The 26,702-nt window shown below is 40.6% G+C and overlaps 1 protein-coding gene across 1 annotated transcript in view; it reads left to right on the top strand.

Moving 5' to 3' along the window:
- The first annotated feature begins 5,197 nt into the window (after positions 1 to 5,197).
- Positions 5,198 to 26,702, top strand: part of LOC310966719 (uncharacterized protein) — a 34,025-nt gene continuing 12,520 nt past the window's right edge. The window contains exons 1-10 of the mRNA XM_083940565.1: positions 5,198 to 5,329; positions 11,512 to 11,637; positions 12,915 to 13,070; positions 13,816 to 13,954; positions 16,011 to 16,180; positions 16,371 to 16,505; positions 17,633 to 17,818; positions 17,967 to 18,541; positions 20,916 to 21,058; positions 26,414 to 26,635. Of these exons, the coding sequence (XP_083796691.1) occupies positions 5,273 to 5,329; positions 11,512 to 11,637; positions 12,915 to 13,070; positions 13,816 to 13,954; positions 16,011 to 16,180; positions 16,371 to 16,505; positions 17,633 to 17,818; positions 17,967 to 18,541; positions 20,916 to 21,058; positions 26,414 to 26,635 (1,909 nt within the window). The 5' untranslated portion in view covers positions 5,198 to 5,272. The remainder of the gene's footprint in view (positions 5,330 to 11,511; positions 11,638 to 12,914; positions 13,071 to 13,815; positions 13,955 to 16,010; positions 16,181 to 16,370; positions 16,506 to 17,632; positions 17,819 to 17,966; positions 18,542 to 20,915; positions 21,059 to 26,413; positions 26,636 to 26,702) is intronic.

Below are 26,702 nucleotides of genomic sequence, written 5' to 3'. Positions count from 1 at the left end.
GTCCTGACTCTGGGGACACAGAGCAGACCTGTCCCATGTTTAGTCCTGACTCTGGGGACACAGAGCAGACATGTCCCATGTTTAGTTCTGACTCTGGGGACACAGAGCAGACCTGTCCCATGTTTAGTCCTGACTCTGGGGACACAGAGCAGACCTGTCCCATGTTTAGTCCTGACTCTGGGGACACAGAGCAGACCTGTCCCATGTTTAGTCCTGACTCTGGGGACACAGAGCAGACCTGTCCCATGTTTAGTCCTGACTCTGGGGACACAGAGCAAAATGTCCCAGGTTTAGTCCTGACTCTGGGGACACTGAGCAGACCTGTCCCATGTTTAGTCCTGACTCTGGGGACACTGAGCAGACCTGTCCCATGTTTAGTCCTGACTCTGGGGACACAGAGCAGACCTGTCCCATGTTTAGTCCTGACTCTGTCAGAGCAGACCTGTTCCAGAGGATCTGAGAGGTCTGGATGGTTCTTAGCTGAGCAAAAGATCAGAAATGTATTTTGGTCCTAAACCATTTAGTGCTTTGTATTTTGAATTCAATTCTTTGACAGACAGGAAGGAACATCGGACCTTTTTTAAAAAAAGGGTTCCTCGGTTACAAACAAACGGGGAAGCATTGGAAACATTGTGCTATTAAGAATTGTTTTTACAGTCACTTTACACTTTACAGTTGTAGCCTATAACCTACTGGAATGTTGTGTTCTTTATGAGTGACTGTAGCCGCAGTGTCCTACGTATTTTTGAACTGTTCATCTCAGGGTGGGGCATACAACTGTTAGGAGTAGCCAGCGGCAGAAACATACACCCATAACCATAAACCTATGACTTGAACACTTACCAGGTCTTTTGCAGGGCAAATTCTGAAAATAACGTGTGTCAGGTTTTTGTAGATTTATGTATCCTTTGTCCTTCGTAAGGCTGGGATTTGTGGTGCTGTCTTGTTAAAATTCCGCTTCAGCCAGTGATGATGAGGATTAAGTTGTAACTAGTGTTTACTTTTGCACTTTGGACCAGTGGAATAAGTAACATAGGCAAATTAAAGTTTCCAGCCTGAATTCTTTTAAAAAAGAGAACCAATGCCTGCTTACTAGAGAGGGTAGCTGAATAGAGCAGGAACACTCAACATTTTCATTTTTATTTTTATTTGAGAAAAATGTTTTTATTGATTATCACACACTCTCGGAGTGTCCTGTCTTTTTCTGATGTTTTGTGTTAAGGACCACAATGGAAATACAGTAAATCCCGGAATTTTTTTGTGTTTTATCCTCAATTGTGTTTGATGTTTTTTTATGTGTGTAAGGCATTTTGTATCAATTATAAATAATAATAATAATTTTCCAAAGACATGCACGTGTTAAGTTAATTGATGACTCTAAATTGCCCTTAGGTGTGAATGGTTGTCTGTCTCTGTTTGTCTCCATGTGCCCTGTGATAGACTGGCGTCCTGTCCAGGGTGGACCCCACCTCACGCCCGATGTCAGCTGGGATCGGCTCCAGTCTTCTTTTCTTCCTCCCAAACCGGTGCAGATAGATGTCCTTCCTCCATAGAGCTGGGTCTGTTCCACGTTCCATTTCATATTCATACTTGCAACTGATATGTTTATTACATTTGATGGATTTGATCTTTCCTTCTTTTCTTAAAGGAAATTTACAATATGACTGTTTTTCTGTTGCGGTTGTGTTTTTTTTAAATATATATATATATAAATCAAATCAAATCTGACAAACTTTATTTATATGGCACCTTTCATACATTTGAGTAGCACAAACTGCCTCACAGAGAATAAAAACAAAACAAAAACAAAACATAGACAACAAGGCAATCCCATGAAAACCCAAACCTCTCACCCCACAAATATACACACAGAGATACACAAAGACATACACACTCATGCACATACATAGCCAGATGCACAGACCTATATAAAAATAAATAAATTCAGCACACCTGTAAGAGAAGGTTGAGGTTCCTCAGTGTGGCTTTATAACCGGAGATAATGCAGGTTTCCACAGGTCTTCATAAGGTCCAGTTGACCTCTTTTGTATGTGTTAGATATCTGAAATATTATTAAAGGGGTCTAGCTAAAATAAAATGTGATCAACTAAAGAGAAGACTCAGGTTCACATTCACAGCAACTGTAAAAGATGTAATGCCGGTATTAGGACAGGAAAGCTGAAGGTTGATATGAAATGGGAGAAAGAGAGGGCCCAAACCCAGGCAAGGCAGTACCTGGGGCGCCTGCTTGAACCACTGATCTATCTGGCACCCTGCACGTTAGTTTTTGTCAGTGGTGTGTGACTGCCTCAGATTCTTCTTTCTGAAAGACTTAAAAACACCTGTTGTTTTATGAACCGGGATGGGCTGGTTCTTTTGAAAACATGGTGCAGAGATCCTCTTATATATTCTTGAAGCTGTGACACTCAAAACAAGTATTTCATGTTGGTAGCTTTTCAGCATTAATCCATGACAGGTAGTGTTTAAAATCCTACCTGCTCACTGTTTGTACTGTTTCCACTATAGAAATAGAGCGTAACAAAGTACAAATACTAGAGAGATGGTGGAGAGAACTAAGAAGGAAAATAAACTATTGCTTGTGTTGAATAAAATGTTTGTGAGTTTTTGTTAGCAGAAAAGAGTGACTTTACAAGCCCTGTACACTTGAGAACGCTACACATGTAAAGGGACACGAGCAGCCTCTCAAAACATCAAAAAGTCAAAATATTATATACAGTATACTGTATATATGAATATAGTGGAATGTTAAACATGGCAGTTGATTTATGACATGGTAGCCAGGCAGACCAGCCAACCCTTCTACATCCCTGGCCGTACCTTGAAGAATTTTTTGAAGTAGTTGGACACAAAAACAACTCTTTTCAAATGCGCTGCAAGCTCTGCGCACCCAAGTACAACAAGCTAATGGCTTTAAAAAACTCAACAACTTCAACATTAACATTTTAATATAACATGATAGTCATTATGGCCTTTAGAAAAACACTATATATTAAAAAAAACATGTTATAGTCTATAGGCCCCTGTGGCTTGGCCTAAGCATTTGTCCTTAATGGCATTTTTTCCCCCATTACTTTTACTTTTATACTTTTACTTGAATAAAAAGCTTTAGTTGATACTTCTACCTACAGAAGTCTTTTAAAAACCCAGCATCTATACTTCTACTTGAGTAATACATTTGAATACTTTTGACACCTCTGGAACAGACACTGAGCATTTTGCGATGGTTATTTGACTAGTACAAAATAAAATGGTGATTGTTGTTAGTTATCATGGTCGCAATACAAGTCAGTGGGTTCGTAAAGTGTGTCATAGCTCGCCAAGAGAAGCAACCTATGCATTGCCATTGGCCACCGGTGGGCAGCTGACTTGCTTGCCAACTCCACCATGCCCCTCATCTGGCGATATCACTATGTTTTCCTACGCAGTGACAAGAGTGTGTGGATAGGGCATTAAGTTTTTACATTTCACTCATCTAGCGCCTGGCTCTCTATGCTTCTTAAACGTTTCTACTCAGCCGCTTCTCATTCCCAGGGGAGTACCATTGGGGGTGCCTTGTGCTGGTGCCAAGCACACAAGGCTTTCAAACATTCCCAAGGTGATATTAGACACTCAGAGCAAGTTCTCCAGGATTAGGAGCTGTGTGTCAGTTTATAAGGAAGTAAGCACATTTAGTTACATTTCACCACCTGTCAATGACGTCATGTACCTTTACCTCCTCTAGTTGCTCTAACTTCTGGGGAAACACCAGATGATGTCAGACAATAACTGTAAATTATACAGGGCACTATTTAAATGACCTGTGGCACATGGTCTAAAGTGCATGACATAAGTGCTTTTAAGGCTTTAAGGCGGTGCATATTCCAGTCTCATAACTTCATTAATTTCATTTCATTAAATTTAGTAATCCAGATATATATTGATATATTTCAATATCGATCCAGTTTACTACAATATGCTATGATGACAAGTGGCTCAAGCTAATGCTTGGTGGCTAAACCATACAGTAACATTATAATGGTAATCACATTCAACACGCTCATAGTTATTTAAAGTATGATTGTTTTGACCCAAGTTAGCAGCGCTAAGCTACCCCACGCTAATATTTGCCACACAATGTTAGTTACAGTTGCTGTATGCATAGTGAACTCATCTAATATTAAGTTGACCCTTGAATTGGGTACATATTTTGGATGTCAATTGGACAGGAAATGTATGTTTTTTTATTTTATTTGACATAAAATAAATGCGACCGCTGGTTCGACTCCTGCGGCCCTTTGCGCCATGTCTCCCCCTCTCTCTCTCCCACCACTCACCATTGATCATATTTGCCACCATAATAATTATCATTGTCATATTCTTTCACCTTAGCTTTGCTTGTTTCTACTATTCTACTATATTAACTGCCATAACATATAAGTCATATTCACATTACTATAGATATTATTATAGTTACTGTTACCTTTGTGGTTGCTTGCATCTCTGGAAGTGTGTCTGTCTTTGTCTCTCTCTGTCAATCTGTCTGTCTTTGTGTCTGTCTTTGTCTCTCTCTGTCCATCTGTCTGTCTTTTCTCTCTTTCCCTCTCCTTTTCTTCCTCCCCAACCGGTGCAGACAGATGTCCGTCCTCCACAGAGCTGGGTCTGTTCCACGTTCCTGCCTGTTAAAGGGAAAGTTTTTATTGCCACTGTGTATTCAACAGGGGAACTGTTGGGTCTATGTAAATCCTAAATAAGTCATAGAGTGTGGTCTTTACCTACTCTGTATAGTGTCCTGAGATATATTTTGTAATGATTTGGTACTGTAAATAAAATTGAATTGAATTGAATTGATTCAGTTCTGTAGGGACCACCTGCATAAGAAAACAGTGGTACGTTTTCTGCAGAATGATTTTATGACACTTTGTAAAGTATGCTCTACCTGTCTGTCCTTGTCAGCTTGGTCAGGCGTGCAACCCTGAGGCTTTCTCCTAACCTTTCAAACTATATGGTGGTAAGCAGACACACCTTTGAGAAACATGCATTCATGTGACAGTTGAAGTTATAAAAGTCTGCATGAAGAGAGTGGAGGGAGGAGGAGGGGGCTGCAAACATCCAGGACTGCTCATAGGTGTAGGAAGGGGGTGAAGCTGACATAGGTGTGTCTTCAACAGAATGATTTGAGGCTCATCTCTTTGTTCAGTGTGAGTCCGTGTGAGTGGGAGTTTTCTACACATAGAAAGGACAGGCTGGCGTGTGCTACGGCGTCCTTGCAGTCATGGCTCGGCTCTCCTTCACAGAAATTGGCCTGCTGCTTCTGTTAGTGCTGGCCTTGGTGAGTATTCACCCTGAAGCTACTTATAGCTTTCACCTTAACACACTGGGGCATGCTGCAGGCCACATTGGAACATGTTACAGGAGTAGAGGATTGCACTGATGCATTAAATGCAATTACTGATAATATTGATAAAGCACGCTTATGATACATGGTAGCTAATTGCTTTTCAAAGCCAAAGGATGTACGTCAGAACATACTTTCAGTTACAGCAAACGTGCAGAGCAGTGTAGCATCTATCTGTGTTGTTGGGGAGAGTGGGATTGGTTGGGCACTTGTGTATCAAAATGAAATAACCCTCCATTACTAACAAACTACTTGAGCAATAATGAAAATAATTTGATCCCTGGACAGATACAGGTGTCTGCTAATAATTGATGAAGATTTTTAGAAACCAACCTAGATTTGTTAAATGTATGAGGAGTGCATTTTTCCCAAACTTTGCCGCCCCAGGACGGTTGGGACGGAGGGTACGGTAAGTTGAGACACCTTGTTCTGAGCTAAAAAGAAATAATTAAATTGATGAAGAGAAAACATTTGTAAATGATTATATTTTTGTAAATAACTGAGATACTCTCTGTGGAGTCAACCACTCAGTGTCTTATTCAATTAGGAAAAAGCCTTTGTCTTGTTCTGTGTGCGTTTTATTGATTTGTAATAAGTAATACTGATAGAAATCAGCTGACAGGGCAGAAAATGAGCTTTCTGACGATGGTTTTGTATGTGGCATAACTAAAAACAGTACAGTATAAGAAAAATGAAAGAAGCAAAAATTAACTCATGCTATCGAAACTGTGAGTAAATGTGATGGATAGTCAGAAGGTCTCAACTTTGAAGTGGAAGGTTTGGCTGAGTATGAGCATGGTCCAAAGCAAATGTTGGTTTCTAAATTGCTTGGGGCTGCAGTAGCTCCGTCTGTAGGGACTCTGCCTGGAGGTGGAGGTATGGAGGTGGACTGGTAGCTAGAGAGGTATCAGTTCACCTTCTGGGCAATGCAAGGCACCGAACCCCCAACTCTCTTCATTTAATACATGTGTATAGGTCCTTTTTGCATGTGTGTGTCTTGGGTCTGTGTGTGTGTGTGTGTAAGTATGTATATATAAGTATGTATATTTTTTTAAATAATAAAGTATGTTCTTCTATGGAAAAACGCACTGTTCCTACTATTGCCCTGTCCCAACTGACGCTGCTCCCCCCTACTATATATCCAAGACATGCATTCATCTCAAAGGGCATTCACAGTAAAGCAAGATCTAAGACCTTTCGACAAGAATCATGTGTTTCAGGATGTAGTCTACTCAATGTTACTAAGTTTTGTTGGTCGGCTTTTGAGCTAATTAAGGGTCTTTTCATGGAACTAGCAGAACATTACATTTTTTATTTTGCTCTTGAGAAAGCGATTATTATTATTATTATTATGATTATTATGATTGTTATTATTATTATTATTATATCTGTGGGAATAATAGGAGCCTTTGAGCATGTTGGGCCCATGCTTGCGTACAGTAAGTCATGTTTGAAAGACACAGATCATGATTTGGTTTGATAACTAAAAGTGATTATAAGAAGGAATGATTTGCTCTGTACGTGAGAGTTCAGAATTATTAAGAAAAAAACATGAACATGCTTAGATGCATGGCCCTTGCCCTCATGTGTTTTCATCTGGTTCCAGTGGAGTATTGTATGGTAGTGATGGCCCTCTGTCCGTCTAACGTCTGGTGACTTTTTCAGCAGACTGATCAGAGGTTGATATGTTTTGCTCTCTGTCATTTAAACTCTGTTGTTAAGCTGTTAAAGGTATTGACTGTTTTACATAGCAGGGTCATAATGTGTATGTTATCATATCCTCACTAATGAGTATTACATTTTTATCATGTGTTTTTTTCGACTCTGGTTGGGTATTGATCTTGAATGGTTAAATTGAAAATAACATTAAATTATCATCCTTAAAAACTTTTTTTAACAAAAGTATACGACATGATATTTTTCTTTAATAATAATAATAATAATTTTAAAAAAAAATAATGGACATTATTTCTATAGTACTTTTCTTACCATGGTTACAAAGTGCTTTCCGGAAAAAATAAATGTAAAAACAAAAACAAAAGATAACAAAAACAAAGACAGTGGGATCATGAAAACATCAGACATAAACACCAGAAGATAACATGAAGATTAAAAGACCAAGGATAAAACCTAGCAACAAATTTAGTATTAAAACATTTCATCAACTGCCTGACAAATGGTTCTCATTTTCTCCTCCAGTCTTTGAAAGTTCCCCTCCTGAAATTGAAACGTAAAATATATTTATATAGGGTTCGGCTAACACTTTTTCATTTTGTTCCATGTACATTTGATCACAATCCTATTTAAATACAACTGCAGTTGAGATTATGAGATAAAAAGTCATATTTATGAGATGAAAACAACAAGATAAAGTGTCCTCATTATGAGATTTAAAATGTCCTAATTAGGAGATTTTATTTTAAAAATACGAATTATGAGACAAAAAGTCAAGTCACTTAGTATCACAGGTCTTCTATGAGCTCTCCCATGCAATGTTAAATGAAGCAGCGTGAACATTTACTGCCTGGTTGAAAACATTATGATGAGCCATTATCCACAGTCCACTGATTGCTCCACCTGCTGATACTGTCAGACAGCACACTGTTGAACATGACAGAACGAGCAGCTCCATTTACATCAGCCACAGCTTCCAACATGATGCCAGTATGCTGCTGGCACAGGACAATGCTAAGACTAGATTCCTGTGAGTGTGAACAGGTGCTGCGTGCCAATCATTATTCAGGCTAAGTGTTGGTGTACTCCCTGTTCATGTTCAGGTGCTGGACCACGCCTCGCACTCACCTCTTTAAAGAGCACACACACTCTTCAGCAACACCTCACTTTACTTTAAAAACAATACTTCCATGTACTCTCATCTTCAGTCAAGTCTGTTGTTTTTTACCCACTAATATTTTTCTAAAGTAGCCTACTCATCATATATAATTAGTACAACTGTACAGGTAGTGAAGTTGTGATGCTGTGAAGCAGATTTTGAAACACTTTGAAACCCCATATTTAATTGAAAACAGCACAAAGACAACAGATGGAATGTTGAGACTGACAAATGTCATTGTTTTTTGAAATGATAAGCCCGTTTTGAATTTGATACCAGCAATACAGTGTGTGTTTTTAAAAGTTGCGATATGGTAAAAGAAAACATCTCACAGTGAATGAGGTAAACTGGCACCAGGTTACCATAGTAACGTGATTGGGTCTAAAAAGAGCATCCAGAGAGGCTGAGTCTTTCTGAAGTAAAGATGTGGAGGGCTTCACCACTCTGTGAAAGACTGCAGCCGAATATAGTCACACAATAATGTTTCTCAACGTCAAAAGTCAATGAATTTGTGGATTTCATCATCTACAGTTCGTGATATCATCACAACATCCAGAGATTGGAAGACATCTCTGTACACACAGAACAAGGCTGAAAACCTATGTTTCTGGAAATCATGGACGTCGTGTCCTCTGGGCCAAATGACCATCCAGATTGTTATCAGCACAGTTCAAAAGCAGCATCCGTGGTGGTATGGGCGTGTGTTAGTGCCCAGGGCATCATGGGTAACTTGCACATCGGTGAAGGCTCCATTAATGCTGAAAGGTTCATACAGGTTTTGAAGCAACATATGCTGCCAAGTAGACAACGTCTTTTTCAGGGACGACCTATCTTATTTAAGCAGGACAGTTCCAAACCACATTCTGCACATGTTCCAACAGCGTGGAAATTTCTCAGTTTCATCACCTGTTCAGTTACTTTGTGCTGTTTTCAATTAAATATGGGGTTTCAATATTTTGCAGATCATCGCATTCTGTTTCTATTAAGTCCTGATATTTAATGACATTTTTGTATGAATGAATTATTAACATATAATTTGAGTATAAAAATATGATATTAGCATTTGGTTTAATATACATTACAGACCAAAAGTTTGGAAACACCTTCTCATTCAAAGAGTTTCTTTATCTTCATGACTATGAAAATTGTAGATTCACACTGAAGGAATTAAAACTATGAATTAACACATGTGGAAATATGTACTTAACAAAAAAGTGTGAAACAACTGAAAATATGTCTTATATTCTGGTTCCTTCAAAGTAGCCACCTTTGGCTCTGATTACTGCTTCACACACACTCTGCTTTCTCTTGATGAGCTTCAAGAGGTAGTCACCTGAAATGGTCTTCCAACAGTCTTAAAGGAGTTCCCAGAGATGCTTAGCACTTGTTGGCCCTTTTGCCTACACTCTGCGGTCCAGCTCACCCCAAACCATCTCGATTGGGTTCAGGTCCGGTGACTGTGTAGGCCAGGTCATCTGGCGCAGCACCCAATCACTCTCCTTCTTGGTCAAATAGCCCTTACACAGCCTGGAGGTGTGTTTGGGGTCATTGTTGTGTTTAAAAATAAATGATGGTCCAACTAAACGCAAACCGGATGGAAAAGCATGCCGCTGCAAGATGCTGTGGTAGCCATGCTGGTTCAGTATGCCTTCAATTTTGAATAAATCCCCAACAGTGTCACCACTAAAGCACCCCCAAACCATCACACCTCCTCCTCCACGCTTCATGGTGAGAACCAGGCACGTAGAGTCCATCCGTTCAGCTATTCTACGTCGCACAAAGACACGGTGGTTGGAACCAAAGATCTCAAATTTGGACTCATCAGACCAAAGCACAGATTTCAACTGGTCTAATGTCCATTCCTTGTGTTCTTTAGCCCAAACACATCTCTTGTGCTTGTTGCCTGTCCTTAGCAGTGGTTTTCAAGCAGCTATTCTACCATGAAGGCCTGATTCACACAGTCTCCTCTTAACAGTTGTTCTAAGATGTGTCTGCTGCTAGAACTCTGTGTGGCATTGACCTGCTCTCTAATCTGAGCTGCTGTTAACCTGCGATTTCTGAGGCTGGTGACTCGGGTGAACTTATCCTCCGCAGCAGAGGTGACTGTTGATCTTCCTCTCCTGGGGCGGTCCTCTTGTGAGCCAGTTTCTTTGTAGCGCTTGATGGTTTTTGCGACTGCACTTGGGGACACTTTCAAAGTTTTCCCAATTTTTCAGACTGACTGACCTTCATTTCTTAAAGTAATGATGGCCACTCGTTTTTCTTTACTTAGCTGCTTTTTTCTTGCCATAATACAAATTCTAACAGTCTATTCAGTGGGACTATCAGCTGTGTATCCACCTGACTTTTGCACAACACAACTGAGGGTCCCAACCCCATTTATAAGGCAAGAAATCCCACTTATTGAACCTGACAAGGCACACCTGTGAAGTGGAAACCATTTCAGGTGACGACCTCTTGAATCTCATCAAGAGAATGCAGAGTGTGTGAACCAGTGATCAGAGCCAAAGGTGGCTACTTTGAAGAAACTATTATCAGGCGTATTTTCAGTTGTTTTACACTTTTTTGTTAAGTACATATTTCCACATGTGTTAATTCATAGTTTTGATGCCTTCAGTGTGAATCTACAATGTCAATAGTCATGAAAAGAAAGGAAACTCATTGAATGAGAAGGTGTGTCCAAACTTTTGGTCTGTACTGTACAAGAAATATTTGTTTAATGGGCTTTTGATATGTAAATACACCTCGAAGAGCAATTTCAGGAAGTATTTCGAGGACCCATGTCTTCAAGTATAAAACGTGCATTTAAATGCAATCAATTCAAACTCTGTGTAGCAAAGTATACTGTCAAGTGTTATTAAAGTTTCCATCGTTATTCAGAGTTTTATTTATACACTAAGTACAGGTCTAAATTGGTTTTCCTACATGAAGATTAGTTCACTGCTTTAGGTATGGAAATGTACAATCCAGATATATATTTTACATACCTCCACACGCACAAATTCATTTTGACCTTTCCTGCATTTCTATTTGCTGCTTCTTCTATGATACACCAGTAACACTACAGCACACATGTAGATTAGCTCGTCAGAGAAACTCTAATTCATTATTTTTGTGTAATTACATATGTGCAATTTTTCTGTCTTTCAGGGAGCGACTAGTTTCCTCTCATTTCGTTGTCTTGCGGAGTTTGCTACACATAGAGTAACCGCACATACGGCACTGTGCACTGTATTGCTCACTACAGTCTCCATTAAAGCAAACTGTCGTTGTCTGCTTTCAGATGCTCAGTGCTGAGGCGAGAGAGAAGAGGCCAAAGACACTGAGGAGGGAGAAGAGAGAGTGGATCCTTCCTCCGGCCAAGCTCATGGAGAACTTTGACTACACCGACAGGGAATTTATTGCCAAGGTCATTTGGGTTAATTTCCCACAATTACCCTATGTGGGCATGATAATGTTTTTAAGTAAACTGGCAAAGAGTCTAGTTAGATGAGCTTCAAAGTTCTCCAAAAACCACAAACCAAGAAGTGGTTTTCTGTCACGTCATTGGCTGCTGTCCCAATAACCTGCAGTGATACAACCTGTTTCCACCTGCAGATCCAGTCCTTAGCTGTGCCATTATAGGGGATCTGGCCCTGGGCTAAAGGCTGATATAAATTTCAAGAGAGGAGACATTTTAACAGCTTCAAAATGCCTAACAAAACTATCTCTTAGATGCTGAACAACCAGTTCAGAGGGTTTTTTCTGCTAAGTTAAGAATTGGGGTAGAGCAGAATGTACTGTCCCATGAATGTTCTCTTAGTCAGAGGGAACAGCCTGAGTGTGAGACATTTGTTGTTAATGTCTCAGGCGGTCGGTTGGTTGATTGGTTGGTTGGTCGGTATGCTCTAAGTATTTGTCACAGCTGAAAATGCCCAGCAGGGAGCGCTAGTGTGCAGTATCTTTTTCAGTCCAGATACTGTGACACTAAATTTTCATTACAAAAGAGTACCTGCTCTGGATGAGGTGAAGACTAAAGCATTTTGGAAGAAAAAACACATACATATATACTGTATATTTATATATACAGATAAATACAGTCAGGCTGTATTCATTTCTCCTTAGTTGTTGTTGTAGTTCACCACTTACATATAGGATGTAATGGTTGGTCTTTGTGGTATTTTTCATCAGGGAGTCAGTGCTCGCTGGACAATTTAGTTCTTCTAGAGATAATGTGCAGATTTTTTTTCCCATCCACCAGTTGATTGGTTGAAAAGTAGCCAGAAATTCAGTTTTTTTAATAGGGCTTTTTTTAACAGCCCTAATACATGTACCATTGTTTGTTATTGCAGCTAAATATGTCATCCCTGCAGCACTCTATTATCTCATAATCTAAGTCAACTGTGGAGAACTTTGAAAAAAAACTAAATGGCCAAGCTCAAACGTCCTGCACCTACTTTGTATTTTACATCAATTTTATAGATTTAATTTAATAGAATAATAAAATAACCTTTATGTAGTAAAACTCTGATTTTACAGCTCTGGTTGGTGTCTGCTCCATCGCAATGGCAGAAGAGGCCTTTATGGAGCCATTCAACAGTAGCCATAACATATCAATGTGTTTAAATTTCACATTAATATAGCAATAATAAAAACAACAACAGTGTTTACAAGTCCTTGAATTCCCTGTCTGTGTTTTATCATCAGATTCGCTCAGATAAAGACCAAGAATCAAAAGTGGATTATTATCTCTCTGGAGCAGGAGCTAACAAGCCCCCCTACAACCTCTTTGTGGTGGACCACGACACCGGGTTTGTACGCATCACTGGTATTCTGGACCGAGAGCAATACCCCTTCTTTAATGTAAGTCTTTCTTTAAACAAGTTCCAAGCCTTGACCTCTGAATGTCACTGACCTCCCCTTACATACTGTATATATATATGTGGATCCTACAGACAAAATGTTGTTTCTGTTTCAGCTCCTATTTGTTTCAGGCGACTGTCTTACTTTTGTGATACTTATTTAGGGCTGTGATGTGTTTGTGACGTTTTCAAAGATGGCCGCGGATGTCGAGTTAATATATTGTGAGTTTAGTTGTATGGAGTTGTTCTTCATAATTTTATAACATGTCAGGGAAGATTCCCAACAGCCTCATCTTTTTTCCCCTGTCATTAAGCTTTTACATTTGCTGCATATGTTTACCTCTCGCTAAAATTGTTAAGTATTGTAAGTCTGGCTTCCATGTTGCTGGTGACTTTGCCTAGCAATGGTGATCCCATTACTTAACCATGTAAACGCTAAGCATATGGTGAAAACGACTGGCACCAATAGTGGCTAAACATCGGAATAACAATTTCTGTGTTGGTCACATGATGTCATGGGGCCCGAAAAGATCTAGAAATCTAGAGATCTGAAAATCTAGAAAAGCCTGAAAAAAAAGTCTAGTGCACCTGCTCTATGGGTGCCATAATGCGGAAGCAATTAACAAAGATTCAGTAAACAAGTTTTGTTGAAAAAAAATCCATAATGTGTTTTGCATCTAAAAACTGTTTCTGTACAACATGTTAAAAGATGAATAGGAAGCCGTCCCTCTATGTGATTTGTGCAGCTAACAGGGACAGCTAAACACAGAGATGGGAGTGCAGCAGAGCATGATGTTCCACTGACTGTCACCGTCCTGGACCAGAATGACAACCCTCCTTATTTTGAGCTGCATATGGGCAGCGTTACAGAGGCAAGCAAAAAAGGTATGTTTCTCCAGCAGCAACACCTGCTGCTGTGACTGATGGATACAGTCAGAGTTTATACTGCCAGCACTGTCATTCAGATATGGTCAAACCACACCACACACATCGTCTGAGTTTAGGAGCTTAAAATGTATATAATAGAAACAAAAATACATAGGGTTCGTCTTTTAACTTTAGTTGTTTGTTATCCAGTCATTAATATTTATTCTTAAATATATTTGAACAACTTAATTTAAGCATCCGAATGTTTGTGAGAAAAAACTTGTTTAGTAGTTTGGGGGCTGACAAAATGTCAAACAATTTCTGAAAAGACAAAGATTAATATCCCACAATTTCATAAAAATATTATGTGTTAATATTTTTTGAATGTTTGCGTGAGCAGACGTAATTCATCTTCAGAAGGACAGCCGTGGTTGCTCAAACATTTAGAGGTGGCAAGGCTAAAAGTAGTTCCTAACTTGCTTATTTAGGGGTAAGTCTTTTTTTTTAAAGGCACGTATCCATCATAATTTTAGAACTCGTACATTTTTCGTCCAAGAGTATCTCACAAAGTGTTTTAGCTCTAAAAGCAGCTCCTAAAACTGTGAAAAGTTAGAAGAAGTCAAGAGGATTCCTAAGTCCCTATGAACAAATCACAAAGAATCCTAAAATGGCTGCTGCCATCAATCTGCCTCACTTTTAGTGCTTGGTGAAAAACTCTTCTACCCCCCCCCCCCCCCCCCCCCCCACACACACACACACACACACACACACACATCCCCTTGAGACCATCCTGAGACCATCTGGCGAGACCATCTTGATCTCTGAGCTCTGTTGTATTTTACTCTCAGATCAGTCTGGTAAGGTGCGGCGAAGAAAATTTGGATAAGTTTGCCCAAGCGACCAAAACAATCAGCGTTGGCTTTAAGGTGGATTTAAGGGCGCACTCACACTGTCCTTCCGCACCGCGCCCCGGGCTTTAGGGTACTTGTCCCCCCACCCTCTCCCCCCGCGCTCCAGGCCCGTTTGTACTCACACTGCCTGGGCCTCGCTCAAATGCTTCTTGCTGTCCATACGTCATCACGTCGTAACACGTCACACGCATTGATTGATGTCATCGCGATGCGTCGCTTTGTTTACAAATCTTTCCACAGACCTCAGAGTTTTCATCTGACCAAATCTGCAGTAAACACTCCACCTCCGCATCACGTGAACCAACGTGAACCTTTCGCCGCCATTGTTGTTGTTTTTAAATGTCCGCGCATGGTCCGTCCTTCTATTTTCTATGTCCGAACAGGCGCACATAAATGACGTCAGAAACGGCGTAGGCGTCGTGCGCGTGCTAGTACACGTGCGCACGCTCGTGCTCGTACATGTGAAAACGCGCTCTACAAAAGCCCACCTCTCTCAGACGGCCAGCAGGCAGCAGTTATGCGCCGAGCGGGTGCACTCACACTGGTCAAACGCACTAGGCTTGACCCGAAAAAACGGTTTTGGCGTGGTGCGTAAGGACAGTGTGAGTGCGCGCTAAGTGAGACTCAAGAAGAAGCAACTGTTCAGTGTAAACAACATGGCGGCTTCCACCGATGAGATGACCGTAGCTATCGAGCAAGCCGCTCACTAACGCTTTTTTTTCTTGGATCCTTCTGTTGAATATGGACCAAGCACTTGAAATTGTGCCTTTTATCCGTAAATTCACATTAGTGCAAATTAACATCCTTTCTGACATGTTGTTTACCTTCTGAGCTTTACCTCGACACTGTTCGCACATGATACGCTTTGTTGATCTGATTGGTTGATTTGGCCCGTATGTTGGTGATAGATACATAGTTTGTCCAATCAGCAACCAGTATTTTCGCACCTTCCAAAAAGATCTCCAAATGAGAGTTCCCAGATGGATATGCTGAATAAATGCAAATTTTGCAAATCAATCGATCCAGTGGAGTCAGATTAGTGTAAACCACCCCCATGTTTAAAACAGACACGGTAGTGTGGCGTCACAAGTGTCGGTGTGAACAGGTCCATCCGAGGACATTTGATGGATTCTACTGACATGCTCTGTTATCATCCACTGCAGGGACCTTTGTTATGCAGATCATGGGGAAAGATGATGACCAAGCTGGAACAATTAATTCCGAGATTTCCTACAGCATCATCAGTCAGGAGCCAGAAGGCACTGGCCACATGTTCACTATTGACCAAAAGACGGGCAAACTGTACGTAAAAGAGGACACATTGGACAGAGAGGTGAGGAACGGCTGACTGCACAGAAAGCACAGTCCACATATGCTGCAACCTCATTGTGAATCAAAGAAAGTTTTAAAGCAGCAGTATTAAGCCCTGAGCTACTTTCTCTCCCTGTAAAGACATTGTTGTTGCACAGCATGATCACATTTCATCAGATAACAAAAGGACGTTTCTGTTTTTCCTCCGACAGACTCTTGACTTCTACAAACTGGTTATACAGGGGTGTGATTTAGGAGGGGCAGCAGAGGGGCTAACAGGGACAGGAACTGTGGAAATCAAAGTCCTGGACATCAATGACAACATCCCCATTCTGGAAAAATCTGAGGTGAGGGATATGTCACCAGGCTGTTTGTTTAATAAATCCTTTGCGCAGGTGGAACTACATTAGAAGTGGCTCTGGTCTATGGGCCCTGGAAATGGAAGACCTTAACACTTACTTACATTTACTAACACTTGGTACTTTTTCTGCTATGACAAGTCAAAATGTCTACTGTGAAAAATTGTCTATTTTGGTCAGTACAATGGCCGAACCAATGTACTGTGAAGCGTCCATTAAGCGATGTGTGGGAATTTTTTGGATATCTGTCAACAAACTCGAATATAACACATAAATAGTATTTAGCCTATTTAGCCAAGCAAGCCTGTTTATATGAAAAACATACACTGAAGACACTTTGTCAGAGAAGCTTTTTCTCAAGAACATGTGACCTATATGAAAATGTTTCAGCACTATATTTCAATCCAGTATGCCTTATTGGCATGAATGACAGGTGAACAATATTTCCAGAGCATCAAGAATAATTTAATATGATTGACTGAACTGTATTCTTGGCGCTATTAAAAGGTTCCTCGTCCTAAAAACGGCTATTGTCTGCAAAAAAGTGTGTACAAACCTTTTCACTGCAGTGTAAATGAAAATATTCGGTTCCAGAGTATTGTGTTGTCTTTAAAGATTTTGGTCAATTCTAGTATTATTAATTACTTTTTTCCAAGACACAACAATATTTGGATAAGATTGGACAAGAACCTGTAAACATGAACTGAACTAAAAGAGCAATAACTTGCTGCTTCAGATATTTGAGAAGGAAAGTTAATTTTTGATGTAAATAAAAACCCAATCTCAAAGGTCCCTTTAATAGTTGTCTATGCTTTCACTTGCTCTCACGGTCTTCATTCAGCAAATAAGGCTAGCTCATGTGTCATCGTATAAACAGTAGATAAAGATGTCAAATGAAGAGACATATCCATTGTCTGCCTCCTTTAACTATTCGACTGACTCCTGGTGTTTGTCTGGTGTCAGCAGACAGCTGATGTTGTTTGCTTCCAGAGTTTGTAAGTTTTTTTTAACAGAAAACCACAGATCTGACACAGAATGACAGTAAGACTTACAATTGTAGCACCTAAACAATTTTCACTGATGACTGCATGTTTTAAATCATGTTTTGTTTACAGTACGCTGGCTCAGTGGATGAAAATGTTGCCGATGTAGTTGTGATGAGAATCAAAGCTCTGGATAAAGACCTTATACACACAGACAACTGGGTGACTGTCTACACCATTGCCACAGGAAATGAGGATAATATCTTCTCCATTGAGACAGACGAAGAAACCAATGAGGGCATCCTGAAGCTGATCAAGGTATGTATATGACATTCAATACCATGGTATTTTTTTTTTAATATTCTATTTAACTTGCTGTATCTTTTGTTGTGTGGGTCCCTAACATTTGCTTTCATTTTACTGTTCTCTCACTCAACCTTTTAAACCTCAATACTGGATCAAACAGCCTGTGGATTTTGAAGAAATCCAGAATCTTGAGCTTGGTCTGGTCATTGAGAATGTAGCTCCTTTTGTGGAGGGTGGTGCTGTACTGATGGATGTCGACGTTCAGGTTGGAGAGGGTAGTCCTCTAGCTCCCGGAGCTGGAGCTGGTGCTGGTGCTGGAGTCGGTGTAGGTGTAGGTGCAGGTGCAGGTGCAGGTGCAGGTGCGGGGGCAGGTGCAGGGGCAGGTGCAGGGGCAGGTGCAGGGGTAGATGTGGGGCTGGATGCAGGTGTGGATGTAGGTATAGATGCTAACCTTGAAGGAGGGGGGGAGGTAGAGTTGGATGCAGGGCTTGGGCCTGGAGCTGGGGTTGAATCTGGTGTTGGGGTTGGAGTGGGTGGGGAACCAGAGGCAAAGCCAGATGCACCAAGCTATACCATTAAGATTGCAGTGAATAATGTGCCAGAGGGTCCAGAATTCATACCTGACACCAAGGAAGTTCCTGTATCAGAAGATCCTAATGAGCTACCTAAAGATGGTGTGATCACCATGTTCCCTGCTATCGATCCAGACACAGGAAAACCAGCTGAAGATGTCAGGTAGGTCAAGCTACAGTCTGTAACCAAGTTAGCAGCTGTGAGGCTGTCCTCAGGCACCAATGTTTGACATAATGATGGTTGTAATGTTTACTATGTTAGCATGCAAACATTTTCTACTTAGCAGTGATGCTGGTTGCTGTCATTAGTTTAGCATACATTTGGTTTAAAACCAAAGTATTGGACAACTAACATTTTAAACTGATGATGATCCCAATAGTTTTTAAGACATTTCACATAAACCCAAAACTATCAACCTCATAACACTATAAATCAGGGGATCACCAGTGTTAGAGATTCTAGTATGCCCCACCTTGATGCTACCTGGTGGTTCTGGTGTCTCAGGGCTCAGAACAATTAATTTAATAGTTGCTGAGATATATTAGTCTGGATTAAAGTGGCTGACCAATCGATTGATGTTGTCATCCATAGAACTATAGCAACAATTTTGCAAAAATAGCAACAATAAAATTATAAAAGAAACAGCTAAACAATTTTGATAATACATGTTTTTGCTTTTTTGCCTTGAGTTTGACAAAAAGGTTGGTTTCACTCTACTGTCTGTGTACTAAGTGTAGCTTGAGCCAGGTATCTGGAAGGTATATTGTTGCTCCATGTATTTGTATCCTGTAGTCTCCTAGTTTTCCATTGCAATACTGGACCCAAACTATACTACAGTTCTAGCTCAGGCTTTTCTCATGTAAGTGTTCATACATATGACGACGAAAGTAATGCACAGTAATTCATGTGTATTCAACGTTTTTATTGCGTGTGTATACCCTGGACTGTAAGCATGAAATGTAGTATAACCGTGCATTCACACCAAAAGCGATAGAGGCGATGAAAGCGTCAAACTGCCCTTGAAAATCAATGTAAATGACGCGATGACACGCGTTGTCGCTTCGGGCGAAGCGTTCTGAGTGACAAGATTAATGCGATGCAGTGATGATGCGTCCATCGCGTCTATTGCCTCATTGCATGTGTCGCTTGAGGTTGAAAAATTTGAACTTTTCAAGCGACATCACGTGAAGCTGTTTCGCGACAGCCAACCAGCGTTGAGATTGTGGTAAGCATCATCAAAGTTCTCCATGAAATATCCAGGCTCACCAAAGCCGCTATTGTTGCAGTCCTTGGGGGAAACCAAACTGTTCCTATGGATATAATATAATGGATATAACTATGGACTGTGGATGGCAGCGACGTGCCTTTAGGCATCTAGTCTGCCGGAAATCCAGAAGAAGAAGAAGAAGAAAGCCGTCAGTGCAGAGTGAATCTGAGGAGGAGACAGGTCAGCACCCTGTACGGCTTCAGAGGTTAAATCACTGACGGCCCGATCTCACTACAACACAACGGCTCTTTTAGGAGTCACACACTTCATCTGAGAGCTAATTTCTGTTCTTTTAAAAGCATTCAGACCCCTGGTTAGCACTAGCATAACTTCCATATAGCACAACAGCAGTGTAGGCTGAGCCGGGGGTTAGCTTCAGTTAGCTAGCCACCTCAGCTGCTACCTGTGATTGAAGCGATGAAGCGATGATCAAAAATGTGACAAATGTGAGCAAGCGACGCAATACTCGCATTCCGGGCGATTCATTTTGGTGTGAATGCATGATAAGACAGCGAGTCCCCACGTAAGGAGGCAGGTTTGGGTGGTGGATGGGTCCTAAAACACAGGACTTTAAGCCTGGGGAGCAGGTTCAATTCCCAGGTGGTAGCCGTACATGTCCCTGTACCATCTGTATTAAACTAATCCACAGCCTTTTTTCTAATCCTAACCAAGCGTTTTCCATGCCTGACCATAACCGTCCCCTTAAAATCTGTCACATAACGGTGTTTTTTGTACGTTGTTGTGCTTCCAATTTGGGGTATTGTCGACTTCGGTTCCGGTCCGTCAGCGTCTGCCTGCGGTCCATCAGCATGTTTTTTATCGTACGTTGTTGTACGAATTGTGAACTGTGCATAACTTTTCGTTGGATTTCCTATGAACCTGTTCATGAGAACACATCGTCTAAGCTACAATGGCTATCATTCTGGGATAGGGGAGAATTACTGTGGCTTCATTGTTTTTCTTCAAACCAATCACAATCATCTTGGGTGGCGCTAAACCCGATAACTGAGATTAGATAGATAAGGAGGGAGAAAGCCTGACATCCGATGCCACGCTGGATCTGGTAAACCTGATTAACTGTCTCCTGGCTTTAGCTACTTACACAGATATGAGAGTCTAACCTAACTCTCTGTAAGAGGGTAAGTGCTCTTACCCAAATGTTGAACTATGACTTTAACCAAATCACTAATTTTGGTTTTAGTAAATTGTTGCAAATTATTACTTTTCTGATGTTTTTGTTCCTTTTCTTACATATTCATTGTGCTTCAGTTATGTTAAAGCCTATGATCCAGACAACTGGTTTACCATCGATGAAGAAACAGCTGAGATTAAACTCAACAAGGCACCAGATAGAGAGTCTCCGTTCTTGGTGGACGGTACCTACTTTGCCAAGATTCTGTCCATATCCAAAGGTAATCCTATCAGTGCTTTATTTATGTAAAGCTATTGTCAACAAGAAGGCTTCATTGCTGACTTCTCTATACTTAAAAAGGCCCGATTAAGCAGCTCTGCCGTTCATGGTAAAGAACTCTAAATAATTCAACCCTTTACCTCTCTGAACATGATATATCACCTGTATGTTTATGAGCTGCATGTGTAGGTTATAGTTGCCAGAGGTGATTTATGACACACTGACAGAACCAGCCAAACCACTTTGTGACTCCTGGGGTGTAAGCCATAGAATGAGAAGAAGCCCATGAGAGAAAAAACTCTGCAAGTTTTGACAGATCTCCCTACAGAACAAAAACCCTATTTCAATCTGGGATCATTCAAATAAACCAAGACTGTTAGAAAATATAATAATTTGTTTCTAATAGTATACTGAGTAGGTAGTTTTGACAGACTAAGGTTCAACACAGTGTTTGAGACATTCATTTTTTGTAAAGCTACAGCAAGAAAAAGGTGATCACTGACTTGACTTTACACTACAGAATCAAAAATGGCATTTTAGCTAGGTATGGGCCCAATATGAAAATGTCACACTGGAATCACCTTACCTTACATTTAGTTAAGGATAGAATGCCTGTGAATATTCTTATTTGTCCAGGTCATCGTTATCCCCAAAGAAATTTAAGTCAAAAGCAATTGGACTTGGTTATTTGTCTAGGAAGACGTTTTACCTCTCATTGAAGAGGCTTCATCAGTTCATGTATGCATCTGACCAGGCTGGGACTGGTCAACTATCTGGTCTGGAGATCCAGTGGTTAAACTCTTTGCCAACTTCTGGATGTATGCCTGAACACCAAATATTTCCAGTTTAATGGCAGAATTTACAGACAAAAACACTTCTGTGCCATGGGTTCACCAGTATCCCCTGTTGTGGCAAATCTAAACATGGAGGAGGTAGAGGACAAGGCTTTGAACTCCTTCAAAGGAGTAACCCCAAGCCATTGGTTCAGATATGTGGACGACAATCCAAAGAGATGCAAACCTTTACCAAACATATAAACTCAGTCGACAGAAATATCAAGTTAGCCAGAGAGAAAGTCAAGGACTGTGAGCTGCTTCTCTAATAATAAGCCCTAGACCCTACCAGCCCCAATTGGGAGTTAATGACGCTGTCATCTACCTGCTGCAACGAGCCCATTTGCACCTGGATGGTGGAGGAGGTACTGTGAGAATCACATTCTTTGATTTCTCTAGTGCTTTTAACACCATTCAGCCACTGCTACTGGGGGAGAAGCTGCGGGTGATGGGAGTAGACGACACTATGATCTCCTGGATTACTGACTACCTGACAGGCAGGCCACAGTTTGTCCATATGGGCAGGGTTCTGTCTGATGTGGTTGTTAGTGATACAGGAGCTCCACAGGGGACTGTACTGTCTCCTTTCCTGTTCACCTTATACACCACTGACTTTAAGTACAACACTGAGTCGTGTCACCTGCAAAAGTTTTCTGACGACTCGGCTGTTGTTGGGTGTATAATTGAGGGACAGGAGGAGGAGTACAGGCCACTGGTGGACAGCTTTGTGAAGTGGACTGGACAGAATCACCTGCGGCTGAACATCAGCAAGACCAGAGAGATGGTGATGGATTTCAGGAAGAAGAGGATAACGGCTTTCCAACCTCTGTGCATTCTGGGAAAGGATGTGGAGGCGGTGGAGGATTACAAGTACCTGGGTGTTACCATAAACCACAGACTGGACTGGAGATCTAACACTGAAGCTGTTTACAAGAAGGGGATGAGCCGCCTTTATTTCCTGAGGAAGCTGAGATCCTTCAACGTGTGCAGCAAGATGTTGGAGATCTTTTATCAGTCTGTGGTGGCCAGTGTACTTTTCTTTGCTGTGGTTTGTTGGGGAAGCAGCATTGGAGCCAGCAACACCAACAGACTCAACAAACTGATCAGGAAGGCTGGCTCTGTGATTGGGTGCAAACAGGACACTCTGGAGGCTGTGGTGGAGAGGAGGAAACTGAAAAAACTGTTATCCATCATGGATAATCCTCTCCACCCTCTCCAACTCACACTGGTCAGACAGCGGAGCACCTTCTTCAAAAGGCTGCTTCAGCTTGGCTGTCGTAGCAACAGATACAGGAAATCTTTCATGCCACAATCCATCACTTTTTATAATAACTCTCTCACCTCTGCCTGACAGAAAACTCTGCTATCTCTACTGTTTTTTTTTGTATATATTATTATTGTTATAGTATATTTTTCATATTTTGTTGTATATATTATTATTGTTTATTGTTTATAGCACACTGTGCACTGTTATATACACTATGTATATATTTGATTCTATTTATGTTATGTACAAAGTTTTTATTTGCTGACCCACTACTGCTGTTACAAAATAATTTCCCAGTCTGGGATCATTAAAGTAATTCTATTCTATTCTATTCTATTCTATTCTATTCAATAGTTTGCCTTTCTTAGACTGTGACGTCCATATGGAGAATGACAGGAGCCTCCACATTGGGGTATACAGAAAACCCACTCACACAGATCAATATCTACTGTTTGACTCCCACCACCCCCTGGAACACAAGCTTGGAGTCATCAGAACCCTGCAACACAGAGCTAAAAACGTACCCACCAGCTCACAGGCCCAAGGGGAAGAATGTAAGCACCTGAGAGGCTAACCTCAAAGAACAACTGTTCACAAATGGCCTCCATTGACTCTAACCAGCACACTTGGAGCACAAAGGGTCCCAGTGACATCATCGGCCTTGTGAAAGGTTAAATACCTGGATCTCCACACCAGATAGTTGGACCAGTCCCAGCCTGGTCAGATGCGTACATGTACTGATGAAGCCTCATGAATGAGAGGTGAAACGTCATCCTAGACAAACAACCAAGTCCAGTTGCTTTTGACTTAAATTTCTTTGGGCTTAAGGATAGGATACATATCTAAGCGCGTCAAATCCTGGCACGTATGGCAGGTCGAATGTGCCACAATTCGCTCTCGCTACGCTCCCGCTCCGCTCTTCTTCGCGGGTTTCTGAATCCTCTTGGCAACAGCTCGCTAAGCTCCGCTCTGTTTGTTCGTTTCTATCTGGTTAAATCCATCGTTAAATCACCATATTAATGTTTCTTTCTAAGAAAGATTGTCACAGAAAAACGCCAGGTAACCAGAGAATGGACAGAGAAGTTTTAGTTTCTTTCTCTGGGAAGCCTGTGTTTACTCTGCAGCCATATCTGAGTGTAAAGAGGAGAAGTTGATAAAAAAATCATGCTACACTGCATTTATGTTACGTTCATTTGTGTCAGTCCAGTTTTTGATGAATAAACTAATGTTTAATATGTGCTTGTAAGCCTGGTAAAGTAACTAGTAACTGAAGTAATCAGATAAATGTAGTGGAGTAAAAGTAGAATATTTCCACTGATTTGTAGTGAAGTAGAAGAATGAAGTAGCATGTAAATAAAATACTCAAGTAAAGGAGAAGAGCCTCAAACTTTACTTTAGTCCAATAATTGAGTGAAAACCTCTGGTTAACAGGTTTGTTCATTTAACAAGGATTGTTTTTTGACAAGCTTGTTGCTTTGAGGCCAATGACTAATATTTACATTGATAAAATAAAGACAATATACTGTATGTACTCCTATTTCGCTGCATTGTTTTACAATATCCATTAATGTGATGCTCATATTTTTACAGCCCCTCATTTTGGATCATTTTCGTCAACCGGCCTCAATTCCAAATTAATTAAATTATCCTGATGCAGCCTATTTCAGTCATTTCAGTGATTGCTGTTTGTGCATATTTTGGTGAAAGAAAACCTATTTTCTTCATTTTTCTAAGATTTGATAATGTATAAGTGTTTATATTCTTACCTAGAAGGCAAACAATTGTTTACCTTTTTTGCCAACTAAATATATAAGCGCGTAAATGCAGCAATGTCTCTCCTACTGTTTCAAAATCTCACTTCACTTTCATTTAAGATTGTTCCAGTAATCCCTAAACAAGCTGCCTCATTATTTCAGTTTTTGCATGATTGCATGACATGTCCTTAAGAATATCTGATTCAATTTTTTTTATTATTATTAAGCTACACATCTGATACATGGTATTTTTAGAATCTAAAAGAATTAGAAAAAAACAACCGAACCGAACCGAAAAACCGCGACCCGAAAACCGTGATATGAACCGAACAGTGGATTTTGTGAACCTATCCACCCCTACTTGTTTCTAGCGATCTCTTTGGCAATAAGATATAACTGCAGGTGAGCCTGTTCTTTCAGAGCCTCCATCTTTTTTTACATTCACGGTCACTGTGTGTTGACTTTTTTTTTTCTCTCTTTTGTAAACGTCAATGACACACATTTACCTCTCTACTTCCAGTTCGTCTCCATATGTTCCCCTTTTATTCCCCATACATTCCTGTTACACTTCTGTTCTTACTCCAAGCCTGACTCAGAAGTTAAAGTTCCGGATTTCCGATAGCAAGTGAAGGCAGCATGACCGTTGGTGACGATCTGGGCTGACAGACCAACCACTGCCAGCAGAGTCACTAACATGGCGGCTTATTTACATCTAGCACAGGAATGTCTCCAAAGACACACAGATGTGAATACTCAGCAAAAAGGCAAATAGAAGTGCTTTCATTAGTGGGTCATTAGATCAATCACCACTGTTTTAACTCCCTTAACACCCTTTGATAGATAGGAACTTAATAGACAATTAAATAGATGAAAGTCTTACGAAGTACAACTTTAAATAAGAGATGACCCCCCCCCCCCTTATTAAAAAAGTCATAGTATATTATAATAAAAATTGTAGTGATCAATGAGAGAATGGAATTCACACAGAACACATTGGAAATATTGTGGATGGTCATTTCCACACATACAGGCTATTAAATGATCAAACCTACAGTTGTACATGCAACAAACACTTTCACTTTATACTTCTTTTAACAGGCTACATCGAATGAGAAGACCGATGTCTGTATAATAAATTAAATTCTGCTTGATTTGAACTTATGTAGTAAACTGCAATCAAACCACTGGTCAAGTCACTTGAGAGGATATTCACAATATATGGAATTAATGGAATTGGATGTTTTTCATTTGGTATGTGATAAAATCCTATATTGTCCTACTCCCAGTTGTAGCCTTGCAGTCTGTGCAGTTTTTATTTGCCTTTATTAGACAGAAGACAGTTTGGAAGCAGACTGTAAGTGGGGCAAAAGAGAGAGGAGTATGACATGCAACAAAAAACCCACAGCTTGACTCAAACCAGGAATTACTGTTATAAGGCATGCACAGTAACCATCTTGCTACAGGTCTGCCAGTCTGACTTACTAAACTGTTGTCATCCTCAGACATGCCATCACAGACAGCCACAGGAACAATAGCCATTCAAGTCGCTGACTCCAATGACCACTGTCCCACCCTGACCACCACCCATAGCACTCTGTGCTCTGATGTAAAAACTGTGTATGTTACCGGCTTTGATGAGGATGTTAGTCCCAACGCTGCTCCATTTACATTCAGAATCGTACCAGATGGGACACGAGGCAGCTGGGACGTAGAAGTCATCAATGGTAAGAAAATGTGCTTGGTTAGTGGTTAGGATCAGAACACAAAAACACATACAGTACAAACTACTTT

The sequence above is a fragment of the Echiichthys vipera genome, assembly GCF_963691815.1.
Source record: "Echiichthys vipera genome assembly, chromosome: 3".
In the NCBI taxonomy this organism is placed as follows: domain Eukaryota; kingdom Metazoa; phylum Chordata; class Actinopteri; order Perciformes; family Trachinidae; genus Echiichthys; species Echiichthys vipera.
The sequence above is the reverse complement of the archived record's forward strand: the minus strand, read 5'-3'. Positions and strand labels throughout refer to the sequence as shown.